At 41.1% G+C, this 17,923-nt stretch overlaps 1 protein-coding gene across 1 annotated transcript in view; it reads left to right on the top strand.

Annotated features, from left to right (window-relative positions):
• Positions 1–5,375: 5,375 nt before the first annotated feature.
• The window catches only part of DPYS (dihydropyrimidinase), a 28,653-nt gene continuing 16,105 nt past the window's right edge, over positions 5,376–17,923 (top strand). Inside the window, exons 1-4 of the mRNA XM_054283775.1 lie at positions 5,376–5,645; positions 8,848–9,006; positions 11,148–11,327; positions 12,169–12,358. Coding sequence (XP_054139750.1) covers positions 5,376–5,645; positions 8,848–9,006; positions 11,148–11,327; positions 12,169–12,358 — 799 coding nt within the window. The remainder of the gene's footprint in view (positions 5,646–8,847; positions 9,007–11,147; positions 11,328–12,168; positions 12,359–17,923) is intronic.

Below are 17,923 nucleotides of genomic sequence, written 5' to 3'. Positions count from 1 at the left end.
TTAATGAGACGGAGTGGAGATCTATTTTGAATTAGGTGAAGTGTCTGAAAGAAGTGAGGGGTCTGTAGGGCCAAAGCTGAAGGAAAAGCCGCATTTCAGACCCAGCAAAGAGACAGAGAAAGAAAAACAGAAATTACCACAAGGTAAATCTGCCTCAGACTTAGGAATTTGGAGTCTGGAAAAATCTCACCTGAGAACTTAGTTTCTTTGACTGAGGTTGTGCACCAGGAAGTAACTGACAAGTATGATGAGTTTGTTTTTTTATTCCCATAGTACTGTGAGATTTAGAACTTCAATGCCTGAGTTAAACTGTCTCACACATATTTAGAAAGTGGACATTTCATTGGACCCTTATGAGCCAATGAATAGTGAAAAGAGCAAAGAGCACTTTGAGAGAGAGTATGAGGGTTTCTTAGTTGCTTCTTTGCTGGATTCCTGGTCATTCCTTTTTCTTTTTTGGTTGTACTGTCTGTGGTTCACCATTTGTGTTGATCAAAGAGGAGGAGGCACTTGGCCTTATGAGAATCAGAGAAAGTCATTACTTATTGTTTCTCTAAAAAGCAGAATGGTCTTCAGCACACACACACCTTTGGCTGCCTTCCTTTGTGTCACATGTGTGGGACCCAAGGCTGGGTGCTAATGGGCTTCAACACTGCTGATGTATTTGGGGAAAGACTGGCACTAGGGTCTTGGATGTAGCCTAGTATTTAGGAGAGCATATTTATAGTTTAGGTCATGTGGAACTAGAGGATTGAATTCCTTTCTTAATGTTTGTTAGCCTTGTTTGGTTATAGAAAACCATGGTGAATGCTTGCTAGTTTTGGAAAGCTTTTACAACTGAAGAAGCCTTGGGAGCTTAGGTTTTGAAACCTCACCACTTGTTTGTGTCTGAAAATCCATCTCATGAAAGTAGCCAGCAGACTCTTCTGAAAACTTGTGAGGTTTTGACAAGGGCACCTGACTCGTCTCACAATTACAAAGACTTTACAGGTGCCATTACATTTAGACTGTCTGGTTTTATTGAATAGGTTAAATTCCCACTGCAGAGAAGAGTGTGAAAGTAAATCCCAGGTAAACAGGCATTATGGATTTTTTAAGAGGAGTTGCAAAGAAATGCTTACTGAGTGTTCAGTCCTTCTGATTTGCTGAATATGGCAAAAGATAACAATTCTTTCCTTTCTGCAAAGCCAGAGTGCACCTCAAACTCACCACTTCTCCAAAACCTAGTGCTTTATCCATCATTACTGAAAGCTTTGGTACTGGTTTTGTTAATTTTCTCACATTGCAAATGTTCATGATCCGCTCGTTCTTCCTTGGAGGAAAGTTGTCAAAAATAAGTAATGCTATTAATCGCACATCTTCATTAGCTGAGCTGTCTTTCTGCTGCTCATTATCAGCCTCTAGCTTCCTTCACAAAATGTCTCTGTTTGTTCAAAAGCCTATTTGTCTGCTGCCCCTGCATTTTGAGATACATTTCAGCTTCACCAACTTTAATTTGAAGGTTAATGCCAGTAAGAGTCCTGGAGTTAAGAAAATGCTGAAGACTGTGTGGTGGTAGAAGAGCTTTACAGCACTAGGGTATTGTAAGAAGAATGTGAAAATGGACACAAATGGAAGATAAGAGTAAGGTGTGATAATTAAAGGAGAAGTTAAAAATAAATAGTATTTTATGCAGGCAGGTAGCAATTAAAGGTTCCCGGAGGAAGTGGGTGAAAGTATGTGTCTCAGAGGACTTTAAACTGATGGTTTCTGCATTATAATGACTTTTAGATGTCCTCAAGGTTTGCTGGATGTTCCAAACTTCAGTCCTCTGTTTCTTGCAAACATATCCCTGAATTTGCTAAATTATTTTCATTTGGTAAATCATGGATGTGGATTCTGTTTCCTTCAGAGTTGTTTAAATGGAATCAGTTTATCATTAGGCTACTGAGAAACCTCTTATGATTGTATTTCTGTGATAGTTACACTATACACTCCATTTTTAGATTTCTAGGATTATTTGCTTTACTAGACACAACAAATGCATTAGCATATGGTTCAGCTTCAGATTTGTGAGCTTGGGAAGACATTCTGCAATGGCTCTCAAATTGTTGAGCTACTGTGCAACATTTTAGGATCCGTAAATGTTTCCTAATGGGAAACTTCTCTGCAGGGTTGTGATTTAAGCCCAGCTGGTATTTGATCACTGCATAGCTACTCAATCAGCTTGGAAGGGAGATGGTGTGAAAACTTGTGGGTTTGAGATAACGACAGTTTAATAGGTAAAGCAAAAGCTGCACTTGTGAGCAAAGCAAAACTAATCCATCCCTCACTTTGGAGGGGCAGGCAGATGTTTCTGGAGATGTTCCATCTCCAGAAAAGCAGATCTCCACCATCCACTAAGGGTGACTTGGGAAGGCAAATGCTATATATGCTGAATGTCCCTCCCCTTCCTTCTTCTCTCTCCAGCTTTATATGCTGAGCATGACACCATATGGCTGGGGGTGTTCTTGTGGTCAGCTGGGGTCACCTGTCATGGCTTTGTCCCCTTCCAGCTTCTTGTGCACCCCCAGCCTCTTCACTGGGGGGGCACTGCTTGATGCAGAAAAGCCCTTGACATAGTGCAAGTGCTGCTCTGCAATAATGAGAACTTTCCTTTGTTACCAGCAGTGCGTTCAGCACAGATGCAAAACACAGAGCAATACCAGGTACTATGACAGAGTTGAACTCTTCCAGCCCAAACCACTACAACAGAGCAGAGTCAAACATTGATTATGGGGCAAAGATTTGTTTGAATCTCTGCAAAGAGAAGGATAAAATAGTAAAATGCTTTGTGGGTAAGTAAATACTCCAAAGTCAATTAGGAGCCAGAAGCCCTGTTGGAGCAGCAGTAGATATTCAGTGATTCCTAAAAATGTAAGGCCAGTTGTCTTCTCTGAGTATTTTAAGTATTATTTCTGCTCCACCAGTGGTATTTCAGGCTATTTTTTCAAGGGAGAGCTGAGCTGTGAAATATTTACCAAATATACACTAATGTAACTGATGTGAGATTATCTTTTTGGTCCAAATGGTTTAAATAAAAGAGCTGCTTAGACAGAATCTTGTTATATAACAATATGTTATTTAATGTGTTCAAAACCACCTGTGGGATAAATTCAGTTTTCCTAGGCACAGCATTGCAAGATGTTATGTTCCTGGTTTGTGGGCAGTTCTGCAATTTTGAGCTGGGCATGAAATTACAGATAGGAAGGTTTGGGCATTGAAGACTAGGATCCACAAAGTCTAAATCACCCAGGAGGAAATCAGAGGAGAGGAAACAGAGTTCAAGCCTGTTCTTGTTCAGAAGCAGATGTAAATACTCTTGAGCTGTGCTACTCTTCATGCATTTATGTATGAAAGTTGTATCAGCTCTTTCCTGTGCAACACACACAAAAAGGGAACTGGATATCCCAGTGCACACTACAATCTGCTGTGATGTGGCTGATCTGCCTTCAGATCTCCCTCTGCCCAATTTGGCAGAAGGATTTGAGCAGAAACAGTTTACGACTGCCACTAGCCCAAAAGCATACTCAGAGATGACTCTAGGTCTGTCATGTCAAAACTCCTTTCATAGAAAATACTAAGTAATTATTGGCCAGGGAGAAATTAGAAGACAGTGACTATTTTAGGTTGGCAGTTTAGGCACTGAAGTGATGCTGAAAAGTCTCTTTGCCAATAAATACTGTAAAGTCTGTTGATGCTGTTCTACATCAAATCATTAAATATCCATTGGATAGGCATAGGAACTTAACTGCTGTATACCACATGATCAGATGAACCTCTGACTTTGCTACCCCCTCTCCTCATTTCACAAAGGTCACTTTATTTATGCAAAGTGAAGCTGCTTTTCCAAATTAGTTTTGACATGTTTTGTTGCTGTGTCAGGTCATAAATCCCATTAGGTCTCTGTTCCATTGCAGAAAGGTGAGATGTAAGACAAGATACTTTGGGATGAGCAGATAGAAAACTAAATGTATGGTAATTCTCTCTTACCCATCATAAGGGAAGGAACAAAGGTGACATGCTGATGGGAAGGTGAGATTTTCCATATCTTGTGTCCATTGTCTAAATGGCTTTTTGGTATCCTATGTGTGCACCCTCTCACAGCCCGCAGAGACAATGTTCTCTCTTGGTAAATCATCACCACTAAACTGGAAGGGGTGAGGGGATGAAGATGCAAGTGCTCAGCAGATTTAGGGACACATTTGAGCTGTGCCATGTCACTGCTGAGTTTGCAAATCCAGGGTTATGGGAGAAGTGGGAAAATGCCATAGAAACGAGTGCCTCTGAGATGGTACAGAGTAGGTCTTTAGCTCATTTTTCAGCTGTCTTACCTCCCCACCTCTTTTTACAGGTGTATATTCTGAACCACACAAGCCACCTCCTGCCAAGGTCACACCAGCCTTGTGTGAAACCCTCCACAGAGGATCCTCACTTTCCCCTGGCCCTCAGGAAGGGCTCCCCTGGGGCAGGGATGTTTGAGGGTCAGCACAGCCAGGCTGGCAGTGGTTGTGGGGGCAGCAGTGTGGGGTGTGGCGAGCACAGGCTGAGCCTGCTGGGTGGGCACAGCAGGGCCATGGGGCAGGTGGAGCATCAGGTACTGAAATGGGATTATGGATGTTGACACACACATCCCAGCTTCCCCCTCAGGCTGGAGCGCTGTCTGTGTTGCATCATTGCAGTAGCAGCAGAGAGCCATGTTTGGATCCTGAGGGTGGTGTGTCCCAAATCCTTTGAGAAACAGCCTGGGAGCAGTGTGGACCCCCCCCCCATCTCCACTGAGAAGGATGCAACACCTGGGTCAACACAGCACTGCACTCTGCCTTTCCTCCGCACAGGCTGGACCCATGGGCTCCCCAGACATGGCTGCAGGAAGCTCAGGTCACCCCTGGGTTCTCTGGCTGCTTCTGTGGAGAGCTCAGGTCACCCTTGGTTTTCTCAAATGTGGCTGCAAAGAGCTTAGTTTGTTTTTGGGCATCACAAGATGATAAAATAGCCACATTTTTAAAGCAGCTCAGCTAGCTGCAAACCTGCAGGTGCACAGGGCAGGCTGGAGGGTGTGCTTTGAGAACACCCAAACCCCTTGAAAGCCTGGCTCGCTTTGTGCAGGCAGAGCCCAGAGCAGGAGGGGCCCAAGGGCAGCCCTGCTCCCATCCGTGTCACTGGGCCGCACAGGAGGGGGAGGAGGAGCTTCCGGGGGCAGAGGGGGCAGTTCCATCGGTGTCCGTTTAACGGGCATGGTGTGCGGTGCGTTCAGGCCCGTTTGGAGAGAGCTGCTGCTCTGGGAGGACGGGGCAGTGAACTACTCTGAGGCAAGAGCAAGTTTCTGAGCTGAGGCCTCGCTCTCACCTACTGGCATGCTACCCCAAACCCGGGCTCAGCAGAGACTTTTGATCAAAGGGGGAAAAGTTGTGAATGATGACGTCTCTGTGGTGGCTGACGTGTATGTGGAAGATGGAGTGGTGCGGCAGGTGGGCCCGAACATAAACCCGGAGCCCTCGACTGGACTTGTTGTGCTGGATGCGACCAACAAGCTGGTGATCCCTGGGGGCATCGATACTCACACACACATGGAGTTCCCTTTCATGGGTAGCAGGTCAAAAGATGACTTCCACACTGGAACCAAGGTGGGTGCACATGTGCATGTCTGTGTGTGCATCTGGGCTTTCTCAGAGAGGGCTGCCTGCTGGTCCTCCAGGATTATTTCTGAGAGAGAGAAGAGAATGTGAATCAAGCATGGCCAGTTGATCCTGTCCCTTTGGCTGGGACATTGTCATAAAGTAGGTGGGGTACTCAGAGGTCCACCCCAGCCAGAATGTTATTTGGGCTCCTCCAGAAACTATTGTGATTGCAGGGGTCAAGTGGGGCAGGCATTTACCCTGGCTGTCAGCATGCAGGCTACAACCAGCTTTGGTGCATCAAGCTTCATACTTCTCTGAGCAAAGGTTAACTAAAGCAACAGTTTAATTCCCCTGTGCTGTTTAAGCATTTCTCTGGTAAACTGATCTTTCTCCTCTGTTAGCATGAGGGAATGCAGGCTTTTCTTCTGCCATTCACTTTGGTGCTTACTGTGTGTCTCAATGAAAGTCCACTTCAAATACACTTTATGAAAGTACATTATTTCTCCCAGTCTTACACTTGGAGTGGGTTTTTTTTCAGCTTTTTAGCTGATCTTATTATATACCCTGAATATGAAGAGTGTATCAGTTACTCATAATAGCAGTATTACGTATCATCTCCATACAGTTTCCATAACCAAAACTTTCAAGGCACTTTTCTAAGAGCTTTGTTGTGCAGACTGAAAGCCTTTGTTCACAGAAAGGATCACATTGCCCCGCTTGATTTGTCTGCTAGCCATCACCTTCACAGAGATTGTTATACCCAGCTCCTCTCACAGGAGAACTGGGATTTACTAAAAAGCAGAAAATAAGTTTTTAAGGTTTTCTCAGTAACTCTGAGGTACTTAAAGGGCAGGGAAGCTTCAAGACAGAGGCTGCATACACAAAATGGGATGGCCAGATAGTTGCTTCAGTGCCTGCAAGAAAATTCTAGATCGACCTTAGCAGTCAGATGTCAAAAAGTTAGACATTGTGGCTATCCTTAACCCAGGTCAAAGTGTGGAAAGTGTTCAGACCTATTTACTGGAGGTCATCCTCTGACAAATATTTTGGCAAGAAATTCAATGAGACAGAGTTGTATTCCAGGTATTGCAAAATATGCTACAATGATTAGCTAAGATTTACCCATTCAGTTGAATAAGTAAAGGCATCTCTCTTTACAGACAGAGGGGGAAAAAGATGTAGGGAATAAAAGGAGATTCAAGTGGAGTTGTGGAACCCATGACTTTTTTTTTTTTTTCTTGAAGTCTATAAATTTTATTTAAATCCTGTTTAACAAATAAGTCAATCAATCTTGTTAAAAAATATTTGACAGTTTGAACAACTTTTCTGGGAGAAAATGTTTTGCTCAATTCATTAGGGATTACAAATACTTGTGTCACTTTCCAAATTTCTCTTTTTGCAAAATATACTAACATATTTACAATTATTCTTCTGAATTCTAAATGAGCAGAAGGAAGAAAGAGACGAATTGTCATAGAAAAAGGAAGAGTAATACAGTATGTGGGACCTGGACTGGGTGGATAGATGGGCTGAGTCTGACAATACAAGGTTTAACAAGTCCAAGTGCAGTGTCCTGCACTTTGGCCACAACAACTCCCTGCAGCGTTACAGGCTGGGGACAGGGTGGCTGCACAGTGCCCAGGGGACCTGGGGGTGCTGGCTGACACCAGACTGAACATGAGTCAGTGTGTGCAGGTGGCCAAGAAGGCCAAGGGCATCCTGGCCTGTATCAGCAGCAGTGTGGCCAGCAGGACCAGGGAGGTCATTCTTCCTCTGTACTGGGCACTGGTGAGGCCACACCTTGAGTGCTGTGTCCAGTTCTGGGCCCCTCAATTCAGAGAGAGCTTTGAGTGCTCAAATACCTCCAGAGAAGGGCAGCAAGGCTGGTCTGGAACACAAGCCCTGTGAGGAGCAGCTGAGGGAGCTGGAGCTGGTCAGCCTGGAGGAGGCTCAGGGGAGGCCTCGCCCTGAGAGGAGGGTGCAGCCAGGGGGGCTTGGTGTCCCAGAAAACTGGTGACAGGACAAGAGGACACAATCTGAGCCAGGGGAAGTTTGGGCTGGACATTAGGAATAAATTCTTCACAGGAGGAGTGATTGGGCATTGGAAAGGGCTGCCTGGGGAAGTGGTGGAGTCACCATCCCTGGAGGTGTTCAAAGAAAGACTGGATGTGGCACTTAGTGCCATGGTTTAGTTGATAAGGCGGTGTTAGGCCATAGGTTGGACTTGATCTCAAAGGTCTTTTTGAATATGGCTAATTTTGTGATTCTCTGATCCTGTGAATTTGGGCTGTGCACATTTTGATCTGAATTGATTGTTGCTCTTTTGCAAAGGGACATTGTTCAGAGCAATAGAGAGGATTTCTTTTGCTAATCTGGAAGAAAGCAACAATTTCAACAAAGGAACTTTTGTATTAGATCAATTTCTTTTAGTCAAGAATCTGGCATCTGTGTAACTTTTTTTCCCTTCAAAGGCAAGAAAAGTAATAATTCAGTTTTCCATTAATAAGAATGGAAATTATTGGTTAAAAAGCAATTTTTGATCACCATTCATCTGTTAAGTTGTAGTTTATTTTATTACTTTACAACATTTATGTAGAGAATGTAAATTCCTCATTCTATTTAAAACCCTCTATACAGTTTTACTAAATGATATTCTGTTTCTAATAAAAATACGTTTTTAAACACTGTAAAATATTTTAGTATTAGTCAAGAGTTTGGGGACTTTCATATTGAATTTTCAAACTCAATGGCGTTTTTTTGTTGCTGTGTATTTGCCCCTTAGTACTTGCCTGTCACTGAAGCTTGTTTTTTCCACTACACAGACTCTGAGGCAGCACATCTCAAGATGACTGTGCTCTTCTAGTGCTCTTCTTCCTCAGTGATTCCACACACTTGAGGAAACTCGCTGATGCATAAACACTACAGACACATCTCCACTTCTTTCATAAGTTTTTGTACACGAAGAGAAGCTTCTCCTTCAGTGTGAGAATTTCACTTGGATTCTCCTGAACATGCTTTTGAGAACATTTTTCTCAAAGCAAAGGAAATTAATCTCCAAAATCATTTTTCGAGTCTGGACTTTACTCAGGGGAACTCCTCAGTGGCTTTTGGGTTTTCAGTCCAGATTAATTGATGTAAGGGAGTTGGACAGGGTGGAAGGAAATCTGCATTATTTCTGATTGCTAAATATTAACTTTCTTCTTTTCAGGCAGCTATAGCAGGAGGAACCACTATGATCATCGACTTTGCCATCCCTCAGAAAGGTTGTTCTCTTATTGAAGCCTTTGATACATGGAAAAGCTGGGCAGACCCAAAAGTCTGCTGTGATTATTCATTGCATGTGGCAGTTACATGGTGGAGCAACAAGGTAGACACAAGAGCTTTATTTTAAATTCCATAAATTTGTACTATGCCTGTTTGGAATCAGTCTTCATGTGCTAAATACTGCTTGCTGGTTAGTGATTTTGTGATTAAAAACATTTGAAATAATCCACACCCTTCTGAGAGTATAGGTATTTGAAAGAAGTCTGCAGATAGGCTGTATCTCTGGATAATACTGCACAAAGTTAAAGGAAGGGATTGTGCAAGACAAAGACCAGGCAGGTCAGAGGGGGAAAGAGGTGTTCACAATAATTTTGTCTTTTGTTGCTTGAACACTTGATATTTTATGCTTCTGATGAGTTTTAGCGGTTTTGGTTGGTTTGTTGTTTTTTTTTTTTAAGTGCATACATAAAAAATATGGTACTTGACTTCATTTGTAGGGGAAGATTTATTTTCCTGGGTGGCTGCAGTAAAACCCATGTAAAGTAAAGCAGGACTGTAGCCAATAGTACATTGAATGTGAAATAATCTAAAAAACCTTTTTTGAATTTACATATGGGAGAATCATCTTAGCTGAGTGAATGTTTGCTGATACCCTGAAAGCTTCACTGATAAATTAATTTTTCAGGTGCTTGATATTTATCAGAATGAGACCCATGTTTTACAAGATGACTTTGGATTCTTGGAGAACTATGCATCAGTACACAAATATACTAAGTAAATTCCTATTTTATATATGAGTACTTTTTCTAATTTTTAAATTCTAGAATATATGCACCAAAGCATTCACTCTGCAAACAACACATCTTTGGTATTCTGTGTACTGAGTGCTAAAATAGCCTCACCACAACTTCTAACTTAAGGCAAAGGCATAAAATAAATTCTTCAATGAAATATGAGTAATGTGCATTTGAAACAGGCTCAGCAGACAATCGTGGAATTGTACGGACAAATCCAATAAAAATAGGGAGATGTAAATCAATGAAATGTTCTAGTTTATATTAAGAATGTAGCTGTTTTTAAAGGCCAAGATTAAAAGAAATAGGTTGGGCATTTTGTAGATGCAAAAGGCCTGGGTGAAAAAGACTGATATGCCATACCCATCTGATCAGCTCTCATCTCATCAGAATTTGAACTATTAATTAAAAGCATGCATTCTTTACAATGCCTTCTGTTAGTTGTAGTAAACAGTGAAGAGGATAAATGACATGCCTCTATATTTGTGCCATTTTGTCAGGTACTTATTTGATAACTGCCACTCAAAATGTGCTCCCATCCCTCCTCTGGATAACTAAAATATTTCCTTGAATTTTTTGTATATCTTACCCTTCTTGGGCAGACTCAACCAGATTATTAGAGAGAAGATGAAAAATAATATTTTACTTTTTGAAAGGAATTAATCCTATGGAAATTTTAATAGCATTACAGATGCATATCAATTACTGTAACCATCATTTTACTGGGAGGGGAGAACCAAAGTTATATAATATATGTTTCTAGCTAACCAGTTGTGCAAGAAGTCTTGAGACTAAAATATGTGTCTTACTTTCTTTGTGATGATTGCATTGCATTGTGATGCAATGTTTTGCTGGGCTTCATAGGCTTTAGCAGAAGCAGGGGAATCCTATCAGGAGTGAATAAAAAAAAAAAAAAAAGAAAGGCAGGCCTTCATGTAGCATTTTGGAGCTATTTTGTTTGACAACAAAATGTTTCAAAAGGCTCTGTGTGTTGTTTAGAGTCAGGACAAAGCTCTGTAGGATGAAATCTTTTCTATCACTGTGTTGTTTGCTAGAAGCTGCAGCCCACTGCGGTCCAATTTTGAAAATCGGTTTTGCATAAATGTCCATGTTGTGAGAGTTGGACGCATTGACTGTAATATTAGAATGGGTGTTTCCAACACCAGGAGGTTTATTTGAAATAAAATTCTGCCTCATTACCTTTTGTAAAAAGCATTCCCTCCTGCAATTAGTTTGTGCTTCCAATATTTGCACTGCAGTGCTACCCTTTTATATACTTTAAGAATCAATTTGATACAAGAAGAATAGTCTAAACCAGTCTTTAAGTATGCAACTTGGGCTACTTGTACTGAACATATGTTTGATGAGTGAGTAAAGGATCACCTTCCATACTTACAATTTCTTTATACGAAATTATTAATATGTAAAATACAATTGCTGTATTTTTCAGGTGAAGCAAGAAATGGAAAGTCTTGTTCAAAACAAAGGTGTCAACTCCTTCAAGATGTTTATGGCCTATAAAGATGTATACATGGTCAATGATGAGGAGCTGTATGAAGCCTTTTCCTGCTGTAAGGAAATTGGGGCAGTTGCTCAAGTCCATGCGGAGAATGGGGAGCTAATTGCACAGGTGCACATTTGACATTTTTTCCATCCAGGCACTAGGCCTAGGTCTGTCCAGGATCGTCAGCTCATGCAACAGAAGCAGATCCAGAAGTATGGAGAAAGCTCCACTGGCTGGGCACAGAAGTCTCAACATCCCTCTGTGCATAATTCATAAATGCTTCACTTCATACCTGCTTCTGCCACCCTAGAGCTGAGTGGAGGCACTGAGAGCTCTGGGGCCCTGAGCTGTAACTCCACTGGTAATACTCGACATCAGTGGGAGCTTGAGTGGCTCTATAGAATAGTTTCTATTCCAGTCAACAGCGTTTTGACTCTGCCGCAAGTCCTGTAACAGAAATTAATTAGTTGCTAAATAAACTCAAATCAGCAAATGTTAAATTTAGTCCCAACATAGGGACAAAACCTTTTTGCCTTTTAAAACCTCTTTGCCTCTTGGAGTTTTCAGATGCTCTGGATATATATGCATCTTTGTATTTAGTAAGAATTTTTCCTTTTTTTTCCTCCCCAGTGAAAGTTAGTAGCATCATTGGACATCATTGGCCATGATATTTCAGTGTACATATTGAGAGAGGGGTAAGATTTTCAAGAGCTGTGATTTAATCCTGCAAGCCAGTGAAATGTCTTCTCTGAATTTACTTAAGTATTCTAAGACCTGAATTTATTGAGAGATATGTTAGATTTCAGATAAAACTACAGTAACTTATTTTGGAAAAAAATCACAACTCCTTAGTTGTTTTTTTCCCTTAGCTGCAATGGCTGCTTCAGAATCCATTTGACTGGCAGCATGCTCATGACACCATAGATACACTTTAACTGACTCTTACATGCTTGTGTGGGGTCTGCAGGGTGCAAAGAAGATGCTGGCAATGGGCATAACTGGCCCTGAGGGTCACGAACTGTGTCGTCCTGAAGAAGTGGAAGCTGAAGCTACACAAAGAGCCGTTACCATAGCAAATGCTCTCAACTGCCCCCTTTATGTCGTCCATGTCATGAGTAAATCTGCAGCTAAGGTGATAAGTAATGCACGAAGAGAAGGTAAAAGTTGTAATTCTTTTATGCTTGGACAGTGGCATTGGGGGAAGGGTCATGGAAAACCAAACACAGCATTAGTGTCTTACTTTTCATGGGTGTTATAAGCCTCAGATCATGGGTGAATTTCTTGGAGCAGGATGTCTAAATTGTGTGTGTGTGTTTCTGTCTGTCTGTCTGTCTGTCTGTGTATTGTTGGGCTCAAGGGGAGCAGTGTGTAAGAACAGCACCCACAATTCTCCCCAGAGCAAATTTTTTTCTCTTCATATTGTACCTCCAAGGTCAAAGTGATGGCCAGAACAGCATTATTGCAAAAATGATGTGACCAGTTCAAGACAATACTCTACTGTTCTTATCTCTTGAGTGCAAGGCTTTACCAAATATCTTGATGAGAAATTCTATAACAGAGACCACGCCATATTTTTACAGACAGTGCCATGATGACTCCTATTCGCTGGGCATTTAAAAGTCATGGTGAAGATGACAGTGTCTGAAAGCCTTGATTCTCACCAGTGCAGAGCTGCTCAGGTTTGCACTGCAGTGTTCACAAATAACTCTGGTCAGCCAAGGGGGCCTGGCTTTGCTGACCATCTGTTGGGTAGGCTAGAAGCAGCCTGAAGGCTGTAGGTATTCAGGATGCTTCATCTCCTCATCTCTAAATTCATCCAGAGCAGCATGTGGAACAACAGCACTGTGAGGAGACATTATCAAGGTGGAAGGAGCAGGACAGGAGCCCAAGATTTGGCAGACTTAAAATTATCTGTCCTCATTATCTTTTTGAATAATTTTTACTATGATTTTACATCTTTTGCATTTACAGCTTGTTTTCACCTGACTTGATATGAATTTCATATAGACCTCAGTTTTGCTATTTCTTGTCTTTAGATAATGCCTACGCAGGAGGTATAGATTATTAATATTAAAACATAGAGTATGAGATCATGATAAATCAAAGCAGTGTGATAGAGTATGTTTATGCACAATATGTATGTCCATGACTTCTATAAGATTTAGCAGTAATTCAAGTTTGTGAAAGAATTTACCAGAATATATTTTATTGGCACATTTTCTACTGTGCTATACTGGATTCCTCCACTAGATGCCAGTGCTGCCAGGAATGTGGATTATATCCATGGGTTGGTTGTACATTCACAGGGTGTACATTCACAGGGTGCACATTAACTACAAGTTATGACAACAGTTGAAATACCCAGATTAAAGATGAAAAACATAGAAGAGCTAAGATAGTGTTTTATAATACTGTTCAAGTAAAGAATTTTATGCTGACACTAAATACTGTAAAACATTGATGAGGCGTGTGTTGTAAGAATAGTCTACAGTGCCAGTTTGATTACTGAGGATAGATGTATGCTTTCCCAATATTGCTAAGAAAAAATTGGGACAATTGATGCAGATTGGGGAGCAAATTGTATTTTATGGCCTCCTGGGCTGCTGCAGTCAGATTCACCAATGCTTTCTTTTGTGCACAGCAAGATATAACATATCTTCATAATTCATATCATCTGCGTAGAAGTATACTGTTTGGAAAAAAGAAATCTAAGATTGATTAAGAAATGTCAAAAGATAACTAGGGTACCACAAAGGTAGTTACAGGAATTGCAGTTTTTAATGAGATTGATCTGTATGAATTTTGGTAATTGAAAATTCACTGCTGTTGGTTTCAGTAGAAGTTATTTTTCATTTTTCAGTAAAGAATGGTAATAAAAAGCAAGGAATTCCAGACAAAAAAAAATATTCTCAAAGTATTGTATGAATGACATAAATAAAACTCAAATAGTTTGAAGAAAGACATTCAGTTTGGACAGGTTAAAAACCACTCTAAATGTGAAATTTGTGTAAACTCTTAAATACTGGAAGCCTCTCATACATTTGAAATATTCACTCTAAAACAATTTATGCATCTTTTCAAGATCATTTCTCCATGTCTTGATGCTAGCTTCCTGCTGTTCACAATTGTGAAATTATTAATGTTTCTTTTCAAGCACTTAGCATGAAATACAAAGTGTGTGTACATATTCATCCCTGCCCATGTCAGAGGAAGATTGATATCCCTTCCAATTCCATCACTGACCTCAGAAGGGGAAAAACAGATCTTCAGTGAGTGAAATCTATTTTCTGGTTGACAGTGTGATACCAGAATTGAATTGCAATTGCATTGCTTCTGAAATTCTATGAGACAGTGATTTTCCTAGTCAAAAATGTAACTCAGAGCCCAACTCTTCCTTGTCACTCATTTAGCTGCACAAGGTGAGAGCTAACATTAGAGGCTGAAGGCCTGATAGAGCTTGCTCTAGACACTAAGCATAATTCTGTTGTCTTCAGTGAGCTAAGGCTCAGACCTTGAAGGTTATAATCAGTCATACACTCTGTAGAGGACCAGCAGTTCTTTTTCTAGATTAAGCAAATTTAAGAGAATGAGGTGAGCAAAAGTCTTTCCTTCTCTCTTCCATGCCAGAGTTCACCATCTATGTCTCCTCTGATCTCCAGCAACACCACTCAAGGAAGAACTTCAGATTATAGCAGCATGTTTTTCATGTACATCTGTGATAGCTGCTGAATATTCAGCAGGGAATCCAAAATTCCACACTGTGGCCATGTTGGAGAGGGACAAGCTAACTCATGCCCCTATCCTGTTATTTCTGTGGGGTCCTACCAGCCTGTTTGCCAAAAGCAAGGCTCAGCAGCTCTCCACTGAGAGGATCAAAGACAGCACCTCTGTGAGAACAGCAGTGTGTGACGGGTGTGACAGCACCTCTGTCCTTGCTTGTCTCAGTGGGCTGTTTCTTCATCCCTGTGCAAAATATGGCCTTGAATCTGGACAGAGTCGGTAGAGGAACTGTATTCTTCTACATAAGGGCAGTTTGATACATTTGTGTGCATGACACTCTTATTCCCTTAAGTGGGAAGACAAAAGGGATTCTCTTCCTGCTATTGTGTAAAATCTTCCCTCCAGTGAAAATAAAAGGCTGTAGAGCTCTCATGTCAGGCAGTGCAGCTCCTTCTCCTTATTAGGATTACCTGATGGGACCTTGTCAAGCACTCCTGCCACCAGAAATGCTTGTGGAGAGAGCAAGGCTAATAAAATGGGATTTAGGGGTACATGATTTATACTGTCTCCTCCTAAGAGATGCTTTCAATCTAAGCTAAATCTCAGCTAAAGGTGGAGACTATAGAATCATAGAGTGGTTTGGGTTGGAAGGGACCTTAAGGATCATGCAGTGTGATGATTAAAGGTCAGGTCCCTTTTCTCATTTAATGTGATGCTACAGCCAGTAATGGAACTCTCTAGTGGAAACCTGGAGAGCACAATCTTACTGAAAAAGTAATTTTTAATAAAAATTTCTCCTTTTTAAAAAGGTGCATAGAAAAACATGTCCTTGGCCAGGTTCTAAGACAGTTATTTAGGCTTACAAGATTGCTTCCTACCAACAGTCACGGGTTATGTCTCTTCTTGGTGAGGGGAAAGGCATGTCCATTGCTGAGGGAATACAAACTCTCAAGCTGATTTTGAGCGCAGGAATGCAACTAAAAATGTCAATTTTTAGCTGTTTCATGCGGGACAGCTCAGGCCCACGCTGTGTATAGGCTAATGGATGCAATGCTATCTGTGATTCAGTAAACCCTGCCTTGCAGTTCTGCTCCTTTCAGAGCTCGTGAGTATCTTTGCCCCATATGACCTTATCCTAAGTGCTTCTAAACTTCTACTAGAATAAGAACATATGGACCAGTTTTTCAAATCCGTCAATGTTAGTTGGTGTTTATCAGTATTTCAACTCTTTTTGAGTTCTGGTAGGTGGTACAAAAATAGCAATTGAATGCTCTTCTTTTTGATAAAGCAATCTATTAAAAATAGCCTTGGCTAGCCAGTTAGGGCATGTGATAAAAAGTCACCAAATACACCAGCTGCTCAGAGGTGTCAGGAAGACCAAGCAGCAGAACACTTAGTGGTTCCTTTTTTAATTGAATGCTGGAAAATATAACAGTTTGAAAGACATGATTTATTACTGCATTACTTCACTTCTATGCCTATAGGCAGAAGTCAATCAAGCTAGAAGAACCTTAATGCAGAATTCCCTTGTTGCCAGTTCAGCTGAAAGAGCCTTAGTGCAGAATTTCCTTTTTACTAGGCTTAAAGCAGAATCTTGATATTATTGTATCCTTCAGGCTGGCTTGTCATGGCCCAAGTGAAATGCAGGAAGTTGCACATTCAGCAGAACTGTCCAGAGGTAGTCTGTTGAAACTGCAGTGTTCAGACTCAAAATCACTTGAGGGAATAACTTCTGTTCCTCCCCACTCATGGGAACAAAGGGAGCTGGTCAGTTCAAACTCTGACTGCAGAAATACTGTCATCAGCTATGGTACATGAGCTAGAATCAGTTCAGCATATCCAACTGGGAGCTTGGAAACTTCTTTTCATTTTCATGTTGTGAAACTATGATGAGAAAATTATTTTTCTATTATTCTCTGAAGTATTTATTAAGCAAAAAAATTATTCTTTTCCTGCAATTTTAATTCTAATAATTTGTAGCTATGTCCTAATGATTTATAGCTCAGGTTTACTTTGGATGAAAGCTTCTTTAGCTTGTTTAAATGCAGAAGAAGAGACACAAACCACACGTCCCCTCCCTCCCCTCTCTGGTGGCTTTGAAAATGAAAAATCTGCCAAAAGACTAATAGGTAAATGTGACAGATTGGTTACATATACCAGACCTTCTCTATATACATCTACTTTGGTGGCAGCCTACCCTCAAATACAGTGTTTGGACTTGGCCAGGGAAGACCAAGGGTTCCTGCAAGAGTCAGGGAAGACCTTGAACTAAGGTGAACCAGGTTTCATCCTAATTTCGTCCATTCTCCTGGGTTTATCCATGTCTCTTCTTAGGTTTCCTCATTCAGCTCTGAATTAAGAAAACACTGATCTGCTCACATCTCCTCATCAGTGAGTGATCATATCACTTCCATGCATGGCCTCATAGTCAGTGCTTTTGAGCTCCAAAAATAAGATGTAAAAAAACCAGTAAATATCTGCCTAAGTCATGTTTTCAAGTCTAAAAATGGTAGTCTCCCTCTGAGCCCAATATGTAGGTAAGTGGGACTGAGAACTTAGAATGCTCCAAGCCAAAGCATCAACATGAGACAAGCACATTGAGCATGTCAGAGTGCACTGACACCAAGGTGGTTGTAGCAAATTAGTAATGCTAGCAGGGAGGCTTTAGGCTGTGGACAAAGTTGTACTAGGTTGTACTTGGAATAAATGTACAGTTCAGTTGTACCAAAGCAGACTTTGAACCATGTAGAGATAAAGTTGTTTGAGGCCTTTTAGCAAATCTAGCAGAAAAGATTTCAGGAATGGCACTAGTGCAATGAGAAGTGTATTTTGAAAACAATTGAGCTCCTCAGTATCTACCTATGCCAGTGCAGGAGTTACAATCCAGTAGCTCACACAAGTAGCAGTCTAATGTACAGAGAGAGATCTGCAAAGCTTTGCTTTTTCTTTCCCCACAGTACCATGCCTGCATGACTTACACCCAGAAGTCAGAGAAAGGTCAC

The sequence above is a fragment of the Melozone crissalis genome, unplaced genomic scaffold, assembly GCF_028551555.1.
Source record: "Melozone crissalis strain CALT ecotype California unplaced genomic scaffold, PUWL_Pcris_2 ptg000002l_1, whole genome shotgun sequence".
NCBI classification, from domain to species: Eukaryota; Metazoa; Chordata; class Aves; order Passeriformes; family Passerellidae; genus Melozone; species Melozone crissalis.
The sequence above is the reverse complement of the archived record's forward strand: the minus strand, read 5'-3'. Positions and strand labels throughout refer to the sequence as shown.